At 41.1% G+C, this 21,515-nt stretch overlaps 1 protein-coding gene across 3 annotated transcripts in view; it reads left to right on the top strand.

Moving 5' to 3' along the window:
- The window catches only part of PALM2AKAP2 (PALM2 and AKAP2 fusion), a 267,992-nt gene that overhangs the window by 109,320 nt on the left and 137,157 nt on the right, over positions 1–21,515 (top strand). The window contains exons 4-7 of one of the 3 annotated variants that reach the window (XM_005530774.3): positions 204–318; positions 933–954; positions 9,181–9,282; positions 16,241–16,945. In XM_005530774.3, coding sequence (XP_005530831.2) covers positions 204–318; positions 933–954; positions 9,181–9,282; positions 16,241–16,945 — 944 coding nt within the window. Of the gene's footprint in view, positions 1–203; positions 319–932; positions 955–9,180; positions 9,283–16,240; positions 16,990–21,515 lie in introns of those variants that run through there. The other 2 variants (XM_088054336.1, XM_088054333.1) reach the window with 2 other exon arrangements.

Consider the following 21,515-nt stretch of genomic DNA (forward strand, 5'->3'; position numbering starts at 1 on the left):
TCACTGTTTTTCCTATAAATCTGTCTGTTTTACAAATAATTCACGTGCCCTTCATGTGCTAGGAAATCAGTTGTGAAATAAGAGATAAAGTTACTTCTGATGACATTTGAAATGCCAGCTAATACCTAAGAAACTCTCTCTCACTGAACTAATCTTTACATTTTGTTTTTGTGTGTATGTGCATGTCTGTATGTCTTCCACAGACTGGAACAAGAAATACAGAAATTAGAAAGTGAAGAATCACAAATATCTGCCAAAGAACAAATAATTCTGGAGAAACTAAAGGAGACTGAGAAATCCTTTGACAACCTGCAAAAGGTATTAAAAAAAAAAAAAAAAAAGACACTTGGGCGCAGACTGAAACCAAAGTGTACTCTTAGCACCATTTGGAAGCAGCAAGTATAATTCATGCACTTAAGGAAAGATTGACAGTTGCAGAACACATAGCTTTAACCAGTATGAGCAAGACTAGAAAAGATGGCAGACAGTGGCATTGGGTGTATTCTGGTTGGGTTACCTGGATTTTCCCTTCCATCTCAGCTTTTTTCGAAGAGGGATTTCAGATGCTATCTTCCTATCTGCAGGGAAACCATGTGAGCTTTCAGCCCCCCTTAAAGATGTCAGCAGGATCCTGAGATTATTTCAAACTTCCCTGCTCTCACAGCATCCAGAGGTAGTAGCATTTGCCACAAATGCCACTTTAAAACATTACAGCCTGCAACAAAAAGCAGAGATCTTCATCTGGTTCTACCATGTACCACCCCCCTCAGTCTATGATGGCACCTAAATCCAAGAAGCATCAACCACAGTAACCCATTTAAAAATTGCACAGAACCATAAAAGCAAGCTTAGCATAACAATCAAGATGTAAAGCAAATCAGACCCAAAATATTAAAGGTTTAACCAAACATCCTATTTTTTTCCCTTCACAGAGTTTCTCCCACCAGGATGGTGGTAAGTGCCTTTTTATTATTGTATAGCTTTGGGTTTAACAAGAGTCATTACTATAGCTTTGTTCCAAAGGTTTAAAGAGTGGGTTTCTTTCCTTCATTGTGTGTTTCTGCTTTATTGCTAGAGCCATTACCTTTTTTTTTGGTATTTCTATAATGCAAGTACAAATGTCACTATTGTGGTTAAACCGTATTGCTTTGGCAGAGTTCCACCTCTTCTTATGCTCACACAAAGGGCAAGAACAGTATGAATAATTTAAAGCAGACATCATACAATTTCTGCGTTTTTGACCCCTTTCACCACGTGACAACTCTGCACTGCAGCCTCCTTCTCACCTCTCTGTGGTCAATCTTCTCTGTTGTATGTGTTCATGCTCTGTTCATAAAAGGCTACATTCTATGAGGACTATTCCTAATATAGAGGAACAACTGTTAAAAACAGATTATTTCACTGATGAACAATATTCTCCATAGGATGATTCTTTCAGAAGGAAACCCTCACTTGGTTGGATGAAGATTTAGTGATCCCTAGCTTATTAACTCAGCGTCATACAAAGTGTGATCTATTCAAAGTGTGAGCTATAAATTTAGGTCTCTCAGAGAACAAAAAATACACATGGTTCCCTTCTAGGAAGCTAGAGAGACCCTTAGAGTGCCACCCCAGGCCCTTAGGACCCTGGAAAGACGTTATGCTAAGGCATCAGCAGATAAATATGTGCACCAGATACTCATTCTCAGTATATGTCTTTGAACTGACAAAATAATGAGGTTAAGACTACCTCCTCCAGCTGCTGTCAACTGTATTGTGAATGTAGATGAGGAATGTGTAGGATGATCCCAACACTAAAATCCTGGGACACAATGGAAGTTACTATGTAGTATTTGAGTTGACTTAGAGCTGTCTTTTTCAGGTGATTAATATTACTTACTAAGGAGGGCTTTTTTTTTTAAGTCAAAGACCTAGTTCAGAAATTTTCACTCCTGCTACCAAAATAATCCAAGTTTTTTGTTAAATGCTATTGTAAAAAAAATAAAAATAAATAAATTCCCAGATTGTATGTTCTATGGTAAGAACTTAGTCTTTCTTCCCTCCAAAGAATTTGAATTTGGCTACCACAAAGTGGTAATTGCAAATATTTTGTACCTATGCAGATTTACACCATGGTCATTAGTAAACCAGTTTCTGAAATAGGAGTAACGCCTGCAGGAATTAGCGGCCAAAGCGCTCAGGAGCTTCAGTGATTCCTGCAAGGTCCAGTTTGCCTCTTTGTATTTCTTGTAATAGCAAAGGAACCAAAGGAAGCCCCAGCTTACAATTATGAAGTGGTAGTTTACTGAAGGTATGTAGCAATGTAGTATCTCCTGAGGTTCAAATGAAGCCCTCATGTTCTCCAGATTTTGCCTGCATTCAGTGGATCCCTTCCTGACAGACTGAGCCAGAATTAAGAACAGCTTGTAATTTCTGAAAGGTAACAAAGAACTGAAAAAATACATTAAAGAGAAGAGAGCAACTTGTGCAAGCAAATAGAGCAGGGGGTTACATCTAAGTGATGTAACCATTGGCTTTATATATCTTGTCTCTTCCTCTTGGCAGCTGGTCCTTGTGGGCTGAGGTGGGCTAGGTCATCCCCTAAGTAGTCCTGTCTTCTGGTCAGGTGACTGAGGCTGCAGGCTGTTCTTTTAGCCCTCCCACTGCAGGCACAATGCAGCCCTGCACCTTCACAAGGTACAAGCTGAGCCAGTCATCTCTATTCTCTCTGGCAGTGGTCTGAGAGTCTAGCTCATCAGAGCAGGAAGAAAACATGTACATAGCTGTGAGCACTTTAGTGCCATAGATTTTTCCCCCCCTCAAAACCACATGGAACTTGCTTTGTTGCTGTAGATCAGCCATCTGTCTGACAACACATGCTGCAGAGGAAAAAGGTAGGAGCCACTGGATAATCCAGGAAGGCTGTGTGAAACACAGACACAAACCAAAAACGACCTGGGCAATTTCTTCAGTTGCTGCCACAATCATGAAAGACTCCCAAGTCCATACATCTCACGTTTGTTTCTTCTGTGTTCCCTTTTTGTAGATGCAGCTACAGTACAAAAATTTATTTATCTCACCATTGTGTTCCTGTCTATAATCTTGTGCTGTCTATATGGTGGTAACAGAGATTTTGAGTGTGCAGGAAGCACAACTGGAGGATGTTCAGAGCCCAAAGAGGTCCAAGCAAAGGCTATTAAGGGAAGGGGAGAAGTGGTGGTGGTCACCAGTGACTGATCAAGTGGTGCTCTGTGTCCCTCACAGCCTTTATAGAAAAAAAGCTGTGTTTGGCAGTGGGAATTTCTGAGCTTGAAATCATCCAGGCACAATTAACACAAATTCCACATTTTCCAGGGTACAAACACACTGCCTTCATAAATCACTGTGTAAGAGAAAGTAGAGCAGAAATTCTGAGGCTGGGAGCTGTGGCCCTGTCACCTCCAGTTGTGACTGCCAGCTCTGTGGTGGCTTGTAGCTGACAAGCTCTCCATTAAACAAGGTCTGAGATGATGCTAGGCGTTACATCATTTGTTGGTGCTCAGGTCTGCAGTCAAAGCCAGCATGCTGCAGTGCTATGCTGCATGCACATCACAAACAAATGAAAAGGAGAGAATTCTTGCTCCATGTGTATACATTTATGTCTCAGTGTATATATAAAATAAAAGGCACTTGAAGATCTGATGTAACTTCCTTGTCTGCTGAATTTGCCCTAGAAGTAAATGCATCCTCTGCAATATTTGGCCATTTGTATGCAAACTATATGCTACTACTTCAGCCAACATACAGAAACCACAATTACTGAATATTTTGCACAAACCCCTGTTTGAATTTTGTATGTATTAGCATATATTTGGCCAAGAACTGGTCTTGGAAACCTGACCTGAATTATTTAGTATCCAGAACATTGTTTAGATACTCTTCTTGTTTCCTCTGCTCTGGCCTTGACCAGCTGAGCAGCCCAAGAGCAAAACAGACCAGCATACCCTCAGAGGAGTCAAGTACAGCTCTTTGAAGAGTTCTTTCCATATGTCCTGCAAAAATTCATCACCAATTGACTTTCAGTTGTAGGCTTGTGATAACTTTTAAATTCAGTCTCCATCTAGAGCTGCCACAGTTGCAACAATTCTGGCTACCTGAGTAAAAACCATTTATTACCACCCTTGGAGTGTGACACTTGAGTCAATTTCCTACCCATCTCATGCACCACTCAATCAGTCTTTGCCAGGAGAACAGTGTGTGTCAAAAGCTTTGCTGAAGTCTAAATAAACATCATCCACTGCTCCCCCTGTGTCAATAGAGGATGTTATGTTGTAGAAGGTGATTAGTTTAGTCTGTAATGATTTGTCTGTGGTAAATCCATTATGGCTTGTCCCAATTATCTGCTTCATTTGTTTTGCAGTGGTTTCTAGGAGGACTCATTCTGTCACTTGCCATAGGGACAAAGTAAAACCATATTGCCTCCAGTTTCCTGGATCCTTTTTTGGTCCATTCCTGTGGTGTGACATTTTTGGCTCTTCTAGTCATCAGGGACATCCCCTTATCTCTGTGTCTTTCAAATATTATAGACAGTCTCCTTACAAAAATGTCAGGCATTTTCTCAACACTCTAGGATGTGGATTTATGTATTTATGGACAAAAAGGTATTGATAAAACTGCCTTGTCACCTTTGTAAGTGACTAGCTTCCTGCACTCCTTAAGAACTGGTCTTATGTCTTTCCTTCTGCTTACTACTCACAAATACTGAAGAACCCTTTCTTCTTGACATTTTTGCCAACTTTAGTCCTAGCTGATCCTTAGCCTTCCTGACTGCATCTCTGCATCTCCCTAGCAAGATGCTTGTAGTGCTCAGTGGTTAATTGGCTGCCTTTCCACAATCAGTATCTTGCTTTTTCTGCTTCTAATTGCACCTAACAGTTCATTGTTAAGCCAGGGAAGTCTTTTGTTTAGATTTCTTCCTTTGCCTTTGTAAGGAATAGACCATTCTTGTGCTTTCAGCAGGCACTTACAAGTAACTCCCAGCACTCACAAACTCCTTTGAATTTCAAGGACGCTTCCAATGGAATCTCTCACAGCTAGGGTCTTGGCATATTAAAGTTATGTCTTCTAAAATTTAAGGTCTTCATCCTACTACTGGTCATCAGTGTTCTAAGCAGGACCTTAAACTCCACAATGCTTGCTCACTGTATCCAAGGTGTCATTGGTACTTAGGCTACCAGTGTAAGTCAAATAGTGTCTTCTTGGTTTGCAAGCAGTACATCTAGCAATGTGCTGCTCTTAGTCCAGATTTTATAGGAATGAGGAGTCCTTAAGACATTCCAAGAACCTGATGGATGTCATGTGCACGGTTTGGGATTTTTTTTCTTTCCAACAAATGTGTGGGTAATGGAAGCCACCCATGAGGACTGGGCTCAGTTGGCCCAAGGCTTCACTGTGCAGCCACAGTAAGGTTTTGTTTGCTTCATCATCCTGACAGGGCTGTCAGTGCATAATATCCCCCTTAGTGATAACCCCTCTAATCAAGATCTTATGATACTAGTTAAATAGAACTGGCATGGTCTTCACAACTCTCCTCTACACATACAAATATCTCTGTCACATAAAGTGCAATTCCACACCCTCTTCTTCCTTTCTTATCTTTCTGAAAATATTTGTAGCTATCCATTGTGGACTCCTCATCATGTGAGTTTTCCCACCAAGTTTCTGTGATTCTTTTGGCATCCCTCAGACTGGGCACAAAGCCCTAGTTCCTCCTGCTTGCTGCCCATATTGCATACATTGGTATACATGCACTTGAGATGGCTGACCTTAGGCTTCTTGCCTTCAGAAAGGGCTGGGGAGCATTTCTTACTGCATCTGCTCTGGTAGATGCACTCATTCACCATGTTGCTTATGGGTGTAAAAGTGTCAGCTGTGGACCCCAACTTTGTTTAAAGCATAATTCAGTAAGGCAGAGCCAGAGTATTCAGCTTCCAGCAAAAGCCTCCACTGATGTTCTTACAAACATGGTGGGAGGTCCAGAATCACTGTCCTGATGCAGTCCCATGCAGCCCCAGACAGCTTTGTAGGTGGAACAGCCCTGCCCTGGGAATCAGTATTTGCAGAAGACTCACCACTAATTTTAGTGGCATCAGACTTTTTAAAGAGAATCCATCCCTTGGAAAATTAATGCATCTGGCATTTGACCACAAGCCATTGTGTGAGCCATTGTATTTGGAGCAGTTCTGAAGGTTTAGCTTTGTGCAAGCACCCTTGAAGGACTACCTTGCCCCATGTTTTGCCAAGCACTTGTCTTTCTGTTAACCTGGAAGACTGCCATACTCCTAATATTCATTTTGTTGCAAGTAGTACAAAAAGACACAGAACTTGTTTTATGGTAGCCTTAGATATTAATAACTTACCAAAAATTGAATGAAGATACTGAGTGCAGTCTGTTCAAATGTTGTTTGTGTTCTGTCTTCTCACGTGATCAAAATGCTAATTTGCATCTCATTCATTCCTTGTAAAATCCATTTTTTATATCCATTTAAAGGTGCTAAATGAAACAGACCTTGTTGCCAGTGACATAAAGGGAAATGATCATATTTTCTTTGTTTGGAGGCTGGGTGGGGGAGGCAGCAACACCAGACAGGAACTGTCAGAATCAACCAACCCCAAACTGTAGTCAAATACAGACATGTGGCACTGCCACTAGTTTCAGAAGCAGCTACGCGAGAATTGCACTGTCTTCCCAGAATTCTCTTCTCATGACAATGACAGATTGGAGCTTTGAAGCCAATTTTTAAAATATTTTATTATAATTAACATATGGAGAAGTTTCTAAACTAATTTAATACTAAGAGCATCTAACACTTAGCTGAGTTCTGTCTCCTAAAGCAGGAGGCAAGGAAAAAGGAAACCCAAAACCCATGTCTTAATAAGGTCCACAGACATGTACCACATCAAAGTGAGAGTTTCACCATTAAGTTGTACAACTAGATGTCAGCGATGCTCAGTTGCCCCTATTGGCACTGGAGGAAAAATAAATATTTGCTAAGAATTTTACCTCCTGTAGTGTCTTCACATGAGAACTGTACCCTAGCTATGCCTACTGATCCTCACAAACTGCAAAAGAAGGATGATTAGGTAAGCAGTTCAAGTCTACATTGATTATGACATGTAACACATGTGACACATCTGTCAGTCACTGGATGAGTGTGTACTGAAACTACTGTTCCAAAAGGACACTCTGTGGGATGAATAATTACTAAGTTTGTGCTATTTCCAGAACACAAAGAGCCTTCTTTCCCTGGACCAGAAATACAGTCCCCACTTCTTTGTTCTGAGAAATTACTTCAGTTTCCAATAATGGCCTACTCATTTACTGGTGATATTTCCACAGCAACAGCACTGAGCATTGTACCAATTTCTCATTAGAGACAAGTAACTCTGCAAAAGAAAGCAGCTGTTGCTTGCCATTGCTCAGTCAGCTGTGTGTCTTAAACAATTATTTTTCCTAGGTTCTACTGCTAAAGATACAAAACTTTGATGATATAGTATGCATTGAAATTATAAAAGTCCACTTGCCAAGTCTGCCATTTGTCCCCTGAAATATGAAATAGAATAACATTTCCCTGGACAGGCTTGAAGATTTTTTCCAATTTATCTGCTACAACCTGAACTCATTTATATACTAAATTTGTGGGGGGTTTAAATGAATTTTAACTGTGCATCTGTGCTTTACTTTTCTGACACTGGAAGGTAGGAGAGAGGACTCCTTACTTGAGTTACCTACAGTGGTCTTCATCCTGTGGTCTTATATTTCTGCATCCAGTAGCACTCATGGCCACCATTGACTACTTGTTTATGGGAGTAAAACCTTTTCATTAAAATCAGGCCAAGTCTTCTTGCCAAAGAAGCTTTGTGATTAGAGATGGCACATCATGTCCTTCCTGAGGATGCTACCAGGTATAGGTATTTTTTCTGGAATGGGTGTTAACCCATAGGGAATGTGATGAAAGTATCTCCCTTAACCAGATGCAGTCAAGCAGGTTACAACAGAACATTTCATTTTCTCTCTCATTCACCAGTTCCCTTTTATGGTCTGCACTGGTCAACCTCTCTTACCTGCTTATAGCAATGAGAGGCTTCAAAGAAAGGGAGATTTTGCCTCCTATACATGGACTGCGCAGTACCAAGGCTTGACAAATTATGTATTGAACTGGCAAGATACCCTTGGAGGAAAAAGAATGGTCTGTTTCACACCATATAGGATTTTATATTTGAACATAAATTTAATCATTTCCATACAGAGCTGAAAACATTTCCAGTTGATAGGAAAGAATGTGTGTTTTTTAAATTTTTTATTTTTATTTTTATTTTTATTTTGTTTAGTCTTGTGCCTGAACCTTAAGTCAGTTATTTGCACATCTCTTCTCTGAGCTCTTCTCTTAGCTCAGCCACTGAATGCGAGCAGAACAATAAATGCTAGTCATATTTAACCCAGACACAAAATATCTCCAAGGAAATACTTTTCAATTTATTAATATCTCTTCTAAAGTACACATTTGGCTTATGATAAGCAGCCATAATCTCAAATGTAAAACAGGTCAATCATTTATGGTAGCTTTCTACTAATTCAGGACTTATTAATGAATGATGACAATGTAACACTGGCAGGAGAATAATACTTACTGAAGACCAAAACAAGTACCCTATCGGTATCTATATGAGATTTCATTATTAGCTAAATTTCAGCTTTAAGAACAAAAAGCCAAATTCTGATTCAGTAATATTGCAAACAACTGGTACAAAAAAGCTGGTTTCTTATCCTATTCAGTCAACACTTGCATTTTTAGGCTTTTATGTCTCTATTTGAAATGTCACGTATTCTGGGTATCTCATTGGGTTTGTTCCTTACCTTTCCCACCCCACTTCCCATTTTAAAGCTGACAGACTTGATAAATCCAGAACATCCAGACAAATAATTTTATGTGTTCATCTGACATAAGGTTTGAGTCATCTGGACCCATTCCCTCCTGCCTCAGCTAGTCTATTGAACACCAATCACAGGACAGTGACTTTGCACTTTGTTTGCTTTGATCCAATTATCTAGTACAAAGCTCCAGTGACTATTGTCAGGGCTGACAACACTATGCTGTCTAAGCAATGAAGCCACTGGGGCTCGTAGCACGAATCTAACTGTTTCCTGTTCTCTGACACCAGATGCAGTAAATTACATTTACTCCCAGATCCCTGAACTCCCAACCCTCTATTCACGAACAGCACAGCCAGTTCCTGGGTGGGACGGATCAAGCAGAGTAGCTGGTAAGTCTCAAGGAACAAAGTATTATAATACCAGTCCAGTAGCCATGAACTCTTTTTGTTATATTACTTCAATGAGTCTTGTGTCCCTATATCATTTAAATGCCAGGAAATACTGCTTGATGTGTATTTTTGTAAATAAGTCAAGGCTGTTTGAGCTGCAGTGAGTACTCTCAAAACAAGGTAGCTGAACTACATACAATACCATAGGAAACATCCTTCTTTTTTTTTCCTTTTTTTTTTTTTTAACATGGAAACATTCCATTCTTTCCATCTGTGCTGGTACAAATACATAGTATTTAGGCCAAGGTTTTGTGTCCTCTCTTGTACCCATGCAGCTCCAGACAGGCACTCACAAGACCACATACATTCTTCAAATATTTATGTCATTTACACTTCTTTGTATGCCATTCTTTCTTCTTGGGAAAAGGTGTGCTTGTTTGTGCTTGGAGTCATACAGAGAATTTTCTAACGCTAATTTTTCAGATTGTGTGTGTGTGTTAAATGTAACAACAGGACTGTACATTTTTATTGTTTTCAAAATCCTTGTTTTCTAAACAATGTACTCCTATCTCAAGACCAAATTGCTGGTGGCTACCTAAGAGGTGTCCCAAGGAACGGGATAAAAGGTGGCTTACTTGAGAAATGGATTAACCAGCATAGCAAAGCAATGTCTGCAGCTAAGGCATGGTACGCAGCTATGAAATGTGTAATTTTTCCCATAAGTTTGGTTGCAAGCCATTCCAAAAATCTTTCCTTCCACCAGTGCTTACCCTGATATGTCTTTAAAGCAAGATTTTCTGTGTGTTTTGTGCCATTTTGTCAATGACAAGAAAGTAATAATTTCTTTCATTTTTTGGATGACTCAGAAGCCTTGTTAATGTAGTCCTTGATAAATGTATCGTGTGTGTGCAATAGGCGTTAACGGTGGTCTGTAACCATCCATCTTAAAACAGGGTCAAAGTGTAAGTAGATTTTTTTTTTTAAGGAAAAGCCTCTGAATCATTAAAACAGGCAGAATCTAGATCCTTCTGTTGGCACATTGGGATCTTGTCCTGAAGCACTGCATCATGTTTCACTGTAATTAAAGCTTGTGCAGAAAACTTGTACTTGTGAATACTGGCTGTCATCTTCAAGTACTGCTTTCAGTTCCAGCTCTATTGTCAGGTAGTTTTGTATTCTATTAGTAGATTACATTTTGCAGTAAATATGCCTTGGTTAAATAAAGACATTTTAGCATCAATGTTAGCTCATTTTCCAACTACTTTGACAAGCTGGGGTGCTAGGTTTTCTGACAGGGAACAAACATTATGCACGCAGACAGATAAGCAAGGTTCTGTCATTCACTTCTCTCATGGCAGTGCCTTTTACTGGTGAACAGCTTTCTATGAAATTCACATATGTTTATGCATTTACTTAGCCCAAGTAGCTTTATGTGGTCCCTGAGATGTTCATAAATCACATGTTATGCCAATATTTTATGCAGTAAAATCACAGTAGAAGACATGAAAATAAAATGTTGATAGAGTCAAAAGCTTAAGCAAATTAGCCAGAGTTGAAATATAAAAGGATCACACCTCCTAACTTTCTAGGACAGAATCCTCCAAGTGCTAGAATTTGTTGCCCAAAGTCTCCCTAGTAGATAAGACATTGTTAAATAACAATACTCCATACCATAGATTAAAATATGTATCTTGCAACTCTTCTTAAATATAGAACCATAGAATTTTAGGTTTGGGTTGGAAAGGACCTTAAATGTTATCTAGTTCCAGTTGCCCTGCCATGGGCAGGGATGCCTTTCACTAGATCAGGTTGCTTAGGGCAGCATTTAGACTGGCCTTGAAAACTTGCAGGGATGAGGCATCCACAGCTCCTCTGGGCAACCTGTTCCATGCCTCACCACTGTCTGAGTATTTAAATCTGTCCTATTTCAATGGTTTTAAAATTTTAAAACTATTGCCCTTTGTCCTATCTCTATCTGCCCTTATAAAGTCCCTCTCCCTCCTAATGGTACTGGAAGAGTGCAATAAGGTCTCCACAAAGTCTTCTGTTCTCCAGGCTGGACTATCCCACCCCTCTCAGTCTGTCTTCATGAGAGAGGTGCTCCATCCTTCTGATCATCTTCATGGCTCTTCTCTGAATCTGAGCCAAAAATGTTCCTATCTTTCTTATGCTGATGATCCCAGACCTGGATGCAGTACTCCAGGTAGAGAGAGTAACAGCAAAGTAGAGGGGGATAATCACCTCCCTCAAGCTGCTGGCCACACTTCTTCTGACGCAGCCCAGGACACAATTGGCTCTCTGGGCTGCAAGTGCACTCTGTTGCCTCATTTACTACTTTTCAGCCATGAGAACCCCCAAGTCCTTCTCCTCAGACTGCTCTCCATGACTTCTTGTCTCATTCTGTCCTCACATTTGGAATTGCCCCTATCCAGGTGCAGCTCCTTGCACTTGCACTTGCTGAACTTCATAAGATTCTCATGGGCCCGCTTCTCAGGTTTGTCCAGGTCCCCTGGATGGCATCCCTTCCTTCTTTTGTGTTGGCTGCACCGCTCAGCTTTGTGCCATCTGCAGATTTGCTCAGGGTGCCCTGGATCTCACTGTCCATGCCATTTATAAAGATACAGAAGAGCACCAGTACCAAGAGAGAACCCTGAGGAAAACCGCTCATCACTGGCCTTCACCTGGATACAGAGCTATTGACCACAGTTTTCCAACTCCAGCCAGCCAGTCAATTCCTTATCTACCAAATAGTCCATCTGCTGAATCTCTGGCTCTCTGATTTGGAGACAAGAATGGGGAACCATATCAAAGGCCTTACAGAAGTGTGAATAGATGACTGTTGGTCTTGTCTTGGTGACCATTGGCATCATTCTATCACAGAAGACCCCCAGATTAGTCAAGTGTGATTTTCCATTAGTAAAGCCATGATGGCTGCCTCAGATAACCTCCTTATCTTTTATGTGTCTTAGCACATCATCTAGGATGACCATGATCTTCTTAGGCACAAAGGTGAAGCTCACTGGTCTGTAGTTTCCCCTGTAGTTCTTCCTTTCTCCTCTGTTAAAAAATGTGGGCAGCGTTTCCCTTTTTCCAGTCAGTGAGGTCTTCACTTGACTGCCATGACTTTTCAAATATGATAGAGAGTAGCTTGGCAACAACATAGAATTAAACAATAATTGACTAGTGTGGGTTGGAAGGGAACTTTAAGATCATCTTGTTCCCTCAATCCATCTGCTAGGGGCAGGGATACCTTCCAGGTTGCTCAGAGCTCCATCCAGCCTGGCCTTGAATATCAGCCAGTTCTCTCAGGACCCTGGGATTCATGTCATCCAGTCCCATGGACTTGTGGCTATTCAGCTTCATCAAGTGATCCCAAACATGTTCTTCACTTGCAGAGGGAGGGTTTTCACTTCCCTCACACTCACCCAGAGGACCAGGTACTTCAGAGAACTGGGAAGCCTGACTCCAGTGAAGACTGAGGCAAAAGGACTCATTGAGTACCTCAGCCTCCTCTATATAAGTCATCACCAGTTCTCCCTTCTTCTTTGCAGGGAGATACAGGGAGACAGATTCTTCTCAGTCTTTTTTTCCTAACCTGTGTACTTAGGAGTTCCTTCTTGTTATTCTTTGTGCCCCTTCCCAAGTCCTATTCCAGCTTTGCGTTGGCTTTTCCTGACCCCTGACATTAAAGCATATTCCTGTACTCCAGTACATATTCCTGTACTCTCATTGGGTCATTGCTTCTGCTGGCAGGTGTTGCTTTCTTACTCCTTTGTTTGAGGAGTAATCAAAATCTGAATCTAAACCACTAGAGGGGTTGACTTTAGCTCAGCCATGTTGGTTTCTAGCCTGCTTTGTTTATTTCCTACACATTGGGATAGAGAGCTCTTGCATGCTAAGAAAAGTGATCTCAAAGCCTTGTCAGCTCTGGTCAGCCCATCAATCCTTAATGACAGTTTCCCAGGGGATCTCATTAACCAATTCCTTAAACAGTTGAAAGTTCACTCTTGTAAATTTCAGGAGTTTGTCTTTGCTCCTTGCCAGGATCATGCTCCTCAAGGTCACAAACTCAAATATGGCCAGGTCTACATGATTTAACTATCAGATTTTAGCTATTTGCTTCTGAATTTATTCCCACTGTACAAGCCTTCTTTTAATGCACAATACTGACCTAAATTTTTGCATAAAAATAGGGAGGGTGTGGCAGATTGTGTCCTCTTCTGCACTACAATTACATGGCATTCAACTATTTCACATGAAAATCACCAGTCTGTAATGAAAAACCATACACCAGATAATATTTTTAATTTTCAAAGAAAAAGAGAAGCACAGGAGCTCTAGAAAAGGTAACAGGCAGCCAGTTGATGGGCTGGTGGCGCCCTCTCTTTTGAGCTGTGATGCTCAGGACAAATCAGAAACCTCTGCTCATCAGAGATGATTTTCTGAATGCGCTGTTGCTATCTCACAGTTCAGCTTAGCTTCAGTTCAGCTGGCCACTCAGAAACCTGACAGTTTTAGGATCTTCACCATAGGCAAGCCAGACTCTATTTTTGCCTTTGTAATATTGAAAGTTACTGAACAATAACTTTGCCTGAGCAGCCCTGATGAGGTCAAGTGATGTTCAGAGCCCACTCACCCAAGCCCTAGGCACCAAGCCAATAAACAAAGTTATTCTTTTCTTCTTCCTCCTCAAGAAACTGCACCTAGAAAGTTCTAGAGTGTTAGTGTTGCCTCTTTTTGTTCAATTTTCACTATAAATTGGATTAAAGGCTTCTGAGCAGAGGCACTTGGATAAGACATAAAGGACACTTGCATACCAGTTCCAGGGCTGGGACAGTCCTGAGCAAGTGATCCATGCTATCTGCTCTCTGACCTGCAATATGGTGCTGTCTGCCAGAGTTTCTCAGAGCAATTTCTTCATAGGTTAATTGCTACCAGCCCTGGGGCAACAGTTTGTTCTTTATTTCCAGACTTAATTTCCTGTTTCCAACCATGCCAGGTGCCTTGCAGTGTCCAGCTGCGCCCCTCATAGCAGAGCTCAGCTCTCAGCCTTGCAGCTCCCTTCTGACTGCCCAGGCTGCTGTGGGATAGCCAGGCATGAAAAATCAGCACAGGAGGGAGATCAAAAACCTGTAAATCCTACTTTATTGTGGAAATGGGCATCCTGTGCCCAGGGTCATGACAGCTATGGGCAAAACTAGGCCACAGACCTCCTGAATGGTCAAGGTGAGAATGGTGCTTCTGCAGCCCACTCTAACCTTCAGCAATACATCACTCTCAGAGGCAGCAAGGCTCCTTCACCCGCCATCTTCTCTGTCCCCTGGCTCCATGGAGGTGTTTCTGTGGTGTTGTACTTGACCTAACCAGTCCTTCTGGGGCTGGCCAAGGTCTGAGCAGATGTATGCAGCACGTAGGTGGCCAGACCCAACCATTTTTCCCACCAGACTACACTCCTAGGGGACAAAGGAGACCATGTCACAGAGAATAGCATGCACCTGCTCACCAACACATTAATTCTCTATCTAGCACTATAGGCAGTGTAATGAGGCATGTCATGATAAATTTCCTATTGATGATGAAATACTTTGCTTTAAGGTTACAGTAAAAGTAGTTCTACTGTGTGTGATTAGAAAGACTGAGGAAATATGTTAGAGTAACAGTATTTTTTTCATATTAATTATTTTTTTAAAATACAAACATACCAAGCTACATTGATTATTGGGGCAAGGATATTCTATACTCACTTGAAAGTAAATCAGGAAAAAAACCCAAACATTCCAGTTTGTGGTATCCCCAGGTAAGATAAATCATGATTACACCATCGAGCTTAGTTGCTGAAAGTGATCACTGAAAGTTTCACAAACACTTGTCACTGCTTGTGGTAATTTGTAGTTAAGTGTCTGTGGATGTCTGTCCAGGAGCCAAAATGTCTTCATATGCATACAAGGATTGCTTAAACAAATGAACACTTTGGAAAGTCTGAAATACCTTTGCACATTTTTTTTCTTTCAAAAGCTGTCTAGTGATATGTCATCGTATCTCAGAATGGGTGTTGGAGCAGAGTAGACTGCTCGTCTATTCCTTCTGTGTGGTCTACACTTTTCATCTCATTACTATATCCTTAACTGCTAGAAAACCTTTGCTATTCTAAAGCACCAGCCCTCACACATGTTTTTACCTGTTGTTTCATAACTCTTTGAAAATCAGTTACTTATTATTACTTTTTTCTTCAACTTTCACAGTTATGCTTAATGCTTAATTCACATAAACAAGAGATTACTTCTTGGCTATGTTGTACATTCTCTTAACCTGGAAGCAGAGGTCACCGTTGACATCTTGGTGTGGAAGCTGAGAGAGCTGCCCTGCCACATACCTGTGGGAAAACTTGTCCTATTTCCATGTGATTTTGTTTTCCCACATGTAGAACAGAGATAAACAATATTTCTTTACCCCTCTAAAATATTTTGAGTCCTACGGATGGAAGAGTTAAGCAAGGACAAGAATTGATAATTAAATGGTCTGGGTGTTGTAGCAAGCAAAACTTGTTACCAACTAACTGGCAGTTTGATGACAGAAAAGAGAGTAGAGGGTTCTCTCTGAATTTTGAGGCAAGTTCAGAATGGAAAGTTAGAGGGCAACCTGCATGCTATCACCTCCCCTTGTCTAAATTACACCTAACCTCTTGGTGCTCCCATTTAACCAGAGACGGCTCCACGTGGTGTGAGCTGGAAGAGCAGGTCCTGTTTGCCACAGATATGCCCAATCTCCACCTACATAAAAAGCCACAGTGTAATAGTGTCCACAGCACTGCATCCCACCTCTAACGTAGAATGCTTAGCTCTTTAGAAGCAGGAGATAGGAAAAAGGGGCACCATAGTTTTCTTTGTCTGTTTGGCAATTAACCATTCACTGGCTTTTTTTGTTGTAACATGCACTTCCTCTCTTGTTTTCATTCAAGCTTTGTGCACCATGGAAATTAATGTGGAGAAAGACAAACAGACAGGAGAGACCAAGATTGTCTCTGCTTCACCTGTTGGCCTAGATGAGGCCCATCAAAGAGGATTCAAAGTCTATGATGATGGTTCCAAGGTAGTCTATGAGGTTCACTCTGGTGGCACAGTGGTAGAAAATGGAGTACATAAATTAAGCTCAAAGGACGTAGATGAACTTAAGCAAAAAGCTGGACAATCAAGTGTAAAAGGAGGGTATGAAACAATGACTGTGTCAGACAAAAATGTGGTAGCCGATGGAAACCTTAGCCATATGAAGGAGCAAATGCTCTTCAAGGAGGCAAAGCTGGAAATGGTACACAAATCCAGCAGAGGATGTGCTGTGAACCCTCAGCCACAAGACAAACCCTGTGGTGGTGAAACCCCAGAGGCCAGTGCAGATCAGCCGGTGACAATGATATTTATGGGCTACCAGAACATCGATGATGAAGAGGAGACAAAAAAAGTGTTGGGCTACGATGAGACCATCAAGGCAGAGCTTGTGCTAATTGACGAAGATGACGAGAAGTCACTGCGGGAGAAGACAGTGACTGATGTTTCCACCATGGATGGGAACGCTGCTGAACTAGTCTCTGGCAGGCCCCTGTCAGACACGACAGAGCCCTCCTCTCCTGAGGGTAAGGAAGAGAGCCTGCCCTTGGAAGCTGCCCCAGGTACACAAAAGAAAAAGCGCTGTCAATGCTGTATTGTCATGTGAACACCTCCTCCTTCCCAGCTCCAGGCAGCTCCTGCTCCATCACTTACCTAGACCTCACTGTACTTCTAACTGCAATACTGTGAACTGGAAGTGAATGCCTCCATTGCCTTGCAGTTGGGTTGCTTTTCTTTCTAGTTCTTCAGGAAGAGGAACGCATGGTTATTTTCCCATCAGGCATACTATTTGGTGTTGGGGAGGGGTTGGGGGTTTTTGGATTCTTTTTTTCTTTGTGTTGTTGGTGATGGTGTTTTGTTTTGGTTTTTTTCCTTAATACTACAGAGTGAGAGAAAAATGAGAAATGGAACATATGTTTTCATATTTATTTGATTTATATATATATATATTTTATATATGTGATGAAAACAATTTTTACATTCTTTCTTTAAGTATCTGGCAAGCTTGATCAGATTCCTAGGATTTTGTGGGAGTCTGAGTTTCACAGCTACCAGATATGAGAGCCTTAAAAGTTGTTAGTTCTCCATTTTAAGAAAAATCACATTAAGCATTAATTTATAGATCATATTTTTTTATTTTTTAGGAGAAGGCTCAGATCACTTTACTGTTCTGATTTGCTAAAACTCAGACAAGCCTTTCCCAAAGAAATTGCATAATTTTGGTTTTTAGTAACTTTCCAGTTTAGTTTGCAGTGTCAGAAAAACCCATTAGCCATTTCTGATTATTGGTGATACCAGAAGTGGACCTTAATTATTCTTTCTAGAAAATGTATGAATGATCATTTTGCCTTATATAAATCTTCCAGATTACAGTATTGTATATGCACTTCATCTCCCCAAATTAAAGCTGAAATTGACATGAAAAAGATGCAGCTGTCACACCAACAGAAATGGAGTCACTTATCAGGGTTACTTTGAGTAACTCTGCCAATGTTTATACATGAAGTTTTCCTGCTGAACTCCGGTAGAAGAGGGATACTGATTTCTATTTCCCTAGAATATAAATGAACTTTCTGACAGTCTGACCCTACTCCTACTGGATTCAGTGGTTAAATTTTTAGTGCTGGTAATGGGGGCAGGGCCAGAGTTATCTTTTCTCGTTCTTACAGAAACATAATTTCTCACAGAATGTACCCTCAGTGTACCTACATAATGACAGGCAATTGGGTCTGATGCTGCCCTGCTTGTCCAGGTAAAACTCCCGTGGAAGTCCACTTGAGTTTTGTCAGAGCAGCTCTTTTGGGAGATCCTCTAGCCACAAGACTAATATTTTCAGAAACTGCTGATGGTTTTGGATGCTTCATTTTCTAATGTGGGGCACTAAAAGACGCCTGATTTCCAGTGCATTTTTCTTCATCTGACCTCTGAAAATCAGGCCTCTTAAAAACAATTAAAGATGAAAATATAAAAATGTGAAGGCATCCAAAATCAATGTCTTTCTTTTTTTCTTGTTCCTTGATTGTTCTAAATGAGAAAGCAGATAGCTTCTTCATGGTGAGTTATTATGAACCTGATTCTTGTATCACGTTGGTTTGGCTTAAGTTTAACTTCACTCACTGTAGTGGAGTTACTCTGGAATTATAAGTACATGAGTGAGATTAAAAATCAGGTTTTATATTTTCTGATAGCATGAACAAGTACTGAAGCTTATTTTGAAGTGTCTCTGAAACTATCAGACTTTAAAAACCAGTAACAGCAACTGAAAAAAACAGTAAAAAAAAAAAAAAAGAAAAAAAAAGAAAATTACAAAAGCCTCTTTTCAGTCTGAGGTGGTTCCTATGATATTTCTGTTCTTTCTTGGATGGTGCTTTTACTGCATTAATTGTTAGTCCAGAGCATCTGATTAAACACAGTTCTTGCTCTGTACTCTTTTCTTTCTGTGCCAGTAAAAAAAGACACTTGTTCAGTGGTGGCAATATGAGGCACACTGAAAACCTACACATGAAAAAAAAAAGCAAAAGGTAATTCCAATGTTAGGTCACTCAGCTGTCACTATGGAACTGGTCAATGAAACTCCTCACCACTGCCTAAGTGACTGTCAGACAAAAAAAGCCCAAACAAGTAGTAAAAAAAGCAAGAGTAGTAAGACAGTCTCACCTCTTTGACACCTGCAGAAATTTTGCTAACCTCCATATCAGCTGCAGTGGCAGAAATGAATAGACTTCCACATGTTCCCTTTACCTCCCTTGGAGGCTTTTGGTTGGGAGAAGGACCAAATTTACCCAGAGAAGCTCTGCACATCATTCTTTGACTCAGGCTTAGGTGGTTAAGTTTTATCATAGAGAGGAAGAGCCACAGAGCCTCATACTGAAACAAAAGGTCTGGTGGCTGTTTTTTAGAAACTAGCAGCCTGTGTGTGGTTCTGGCTGAGTTGTGTGGGTTTTGGGGTTTTTTTTTTGGGTTGGCGGTGGTGGTGGTTGGGTGGGGTTTTTTTTTTTCCATTTCTCTCTTTTCCCAGAAACTCTAAGCATTTCCAAATCTAAACATTTCTTAAAACCAGACCCTAAGTTTCAAGCCCAATATGGCAGGTGAGGCTGTCCCCAGGCATGTTTAGAAGCCCTGCAACTCAAAGGGTGAAGCCCTTTCTGGCTGGCATCTACCTGTGAATGATGTGGGAGCCCGGCACACTTTGCAATAGTTCTGTCACTCTGGGGCCTGCTCACCTCACCACTAATACTCAGAAAAAAATCTCCCAGCCAGCTCCTCCTGGCCTGGCCAGTCATCTTGTTGCTCACCACCTTTTCCTCTCTGGGTGTGATGCCACCTTCATAGTCACCCTGGCCTCATGGTGTCTTCACAGCCTTATCTTTTTCCCCCTGCCACTCCCTTCCCCATATGGACATTTTTGTCCAAAACCTCCTGCTTGGGAAATTTGGGCTATCATAATAACTTAACCCCTTCTGTCCCTGCATCTCTTGATCCATGTGCTCCCCTGTCAGATGGACTTCTGGTTCAGCACCAACTCAGCATTTTGGGGATGACTCCCTTAGCAGCCAGCTTTGGGAGATGTTTGCTGACGCTGGGACCAGAACGTGTCTGAGAACACTGCACCATCAGAGGCACAGCACGGTGGGGAGATGGTGGCACACCACAGACCAGAAATGGCCCTTTAGTGGTTAGAAGTAGAGCACAAGCCTTAAACTATAACCTCTCAAATACCTACTGCTCAGTACTTGTAGCTAACATTGAGTGCCTAGGAAGGCCAGTCGTTTTCATGTGTTCATATTAACTCCATGGTTAACAGGCCCTGGGTAGGTACAGGAAAGCTAAAGGTTCACCTGCGTAGGGTTGGTCTTTATAGGTCAAAGGCAGTTCCCCATCTGAGGTCAGGAAAAACGTGAAATAGGAGCTAATGGGTCTGAAGTCACAGGGCCTTAGCTGAAACACACTTATTCCGATCATGCTCCTCCACAAAGGCCACAGCCATGCCTGGACATTGCCTTGTTCCTTTTAGCCATTAGCCTGCAGCCAAGTTACAGGGGGATTCAGACGCATTAGCCCAGGCTGATGAATGTAAACTGGTTTTCCAGGGATGGTTTGGGCTTTGAAAGGGTTGGTTTTCCACTTACCCTTGGATAGGAGGCTGCCTGTGAAAATCCATGAACAATCAGGTGCAAGGGAAGCGGCCTGCTCTCTGGTTAAGCAGAGAGAAATTTATGTAAGGATCATTATGGGATGGGTTTTTTTAATATTGTTTCAAGCAAAATCCCTGTCTGTTTAACTCATGCCATCACATGTACATTTTCAGTTTCAGCATGAGGGGATACAAAAATGTAGAGTCAGAAACTGGTTCAGTAACAGCATTTTGCCACAACAAACTGCTCGCCTTAACTTTTGTAAGAAAAACAAAGAAAAACCTCTTTTCAGTGTATTTTTTCCTAGACTGGGAAAAAAGTAACCTAGGAAACTTTTTTTATATTTTGTATTTTCTAAGTTTCTATAAACCCACTCTCCATGTTGTCCCTTGTTTGCATTCAGGGACCATTTCTTTTGCAAACCACTGCATTTTACTTCCATTCTTTCTTTTATTTTTTTTTTAACAGAAGAGAATACAAATCAAAAACCACAGCATTATGATTAGTGGCTAGGCAATCTCTTTCAATTACTAGAATATCAATACAGAAAGAAAAGAATTACAGGGTTGTTTTCTTTTTTTAATTTCTTGTGGCTGATGTACTGTATGGTATATGTTTACAGAACTCCTCTGGTCTGCCTTTGTGATGTTATCGAAATGAATGGCAAAGTAGGTATGATGTGCCATTTGACAGTTTGCCTTAGCACTCTTGCGTTTCCTTCTTCTTTTTTGTATCTTTTATTTCCTTATTTTTTTCCAAAAATGCAGGCTGTATTCCAAAGCTGTATAAACACAACATTATCTTTCAATCCCCAGCAAGAGAAGCGTGCATAAGCCCTTCTCCAAGAAGTGCACCTCCACCAGTCCAGTACAAGACTTCAGTCCTGCAAACAAAAACATGTAGGTCTAATTCTGCTGTGTGTAGACCTGTTTCAGTCAACAGGACTGCTCACAGGGAGAACATTGCAGGCATCTGCAAGATCAGGACATGAATGATC

The sequence above is a fragment of the Pseudopodoces humilis genome, chromosome 4, assembly GCF_049639895.1.
Source record: "Pseudopodoces humilis isolate 2021_Gansu_Grassland_sample_001 chromosome 4, ASM4963989v1, whole genome shotgun sequence".
Lineage (NCBI taxonomy): Eukaryota > Metazoa > Chordata > Aves > Passeriformes > Paridae > Pseudopodoces > Pseudopodoces humilis.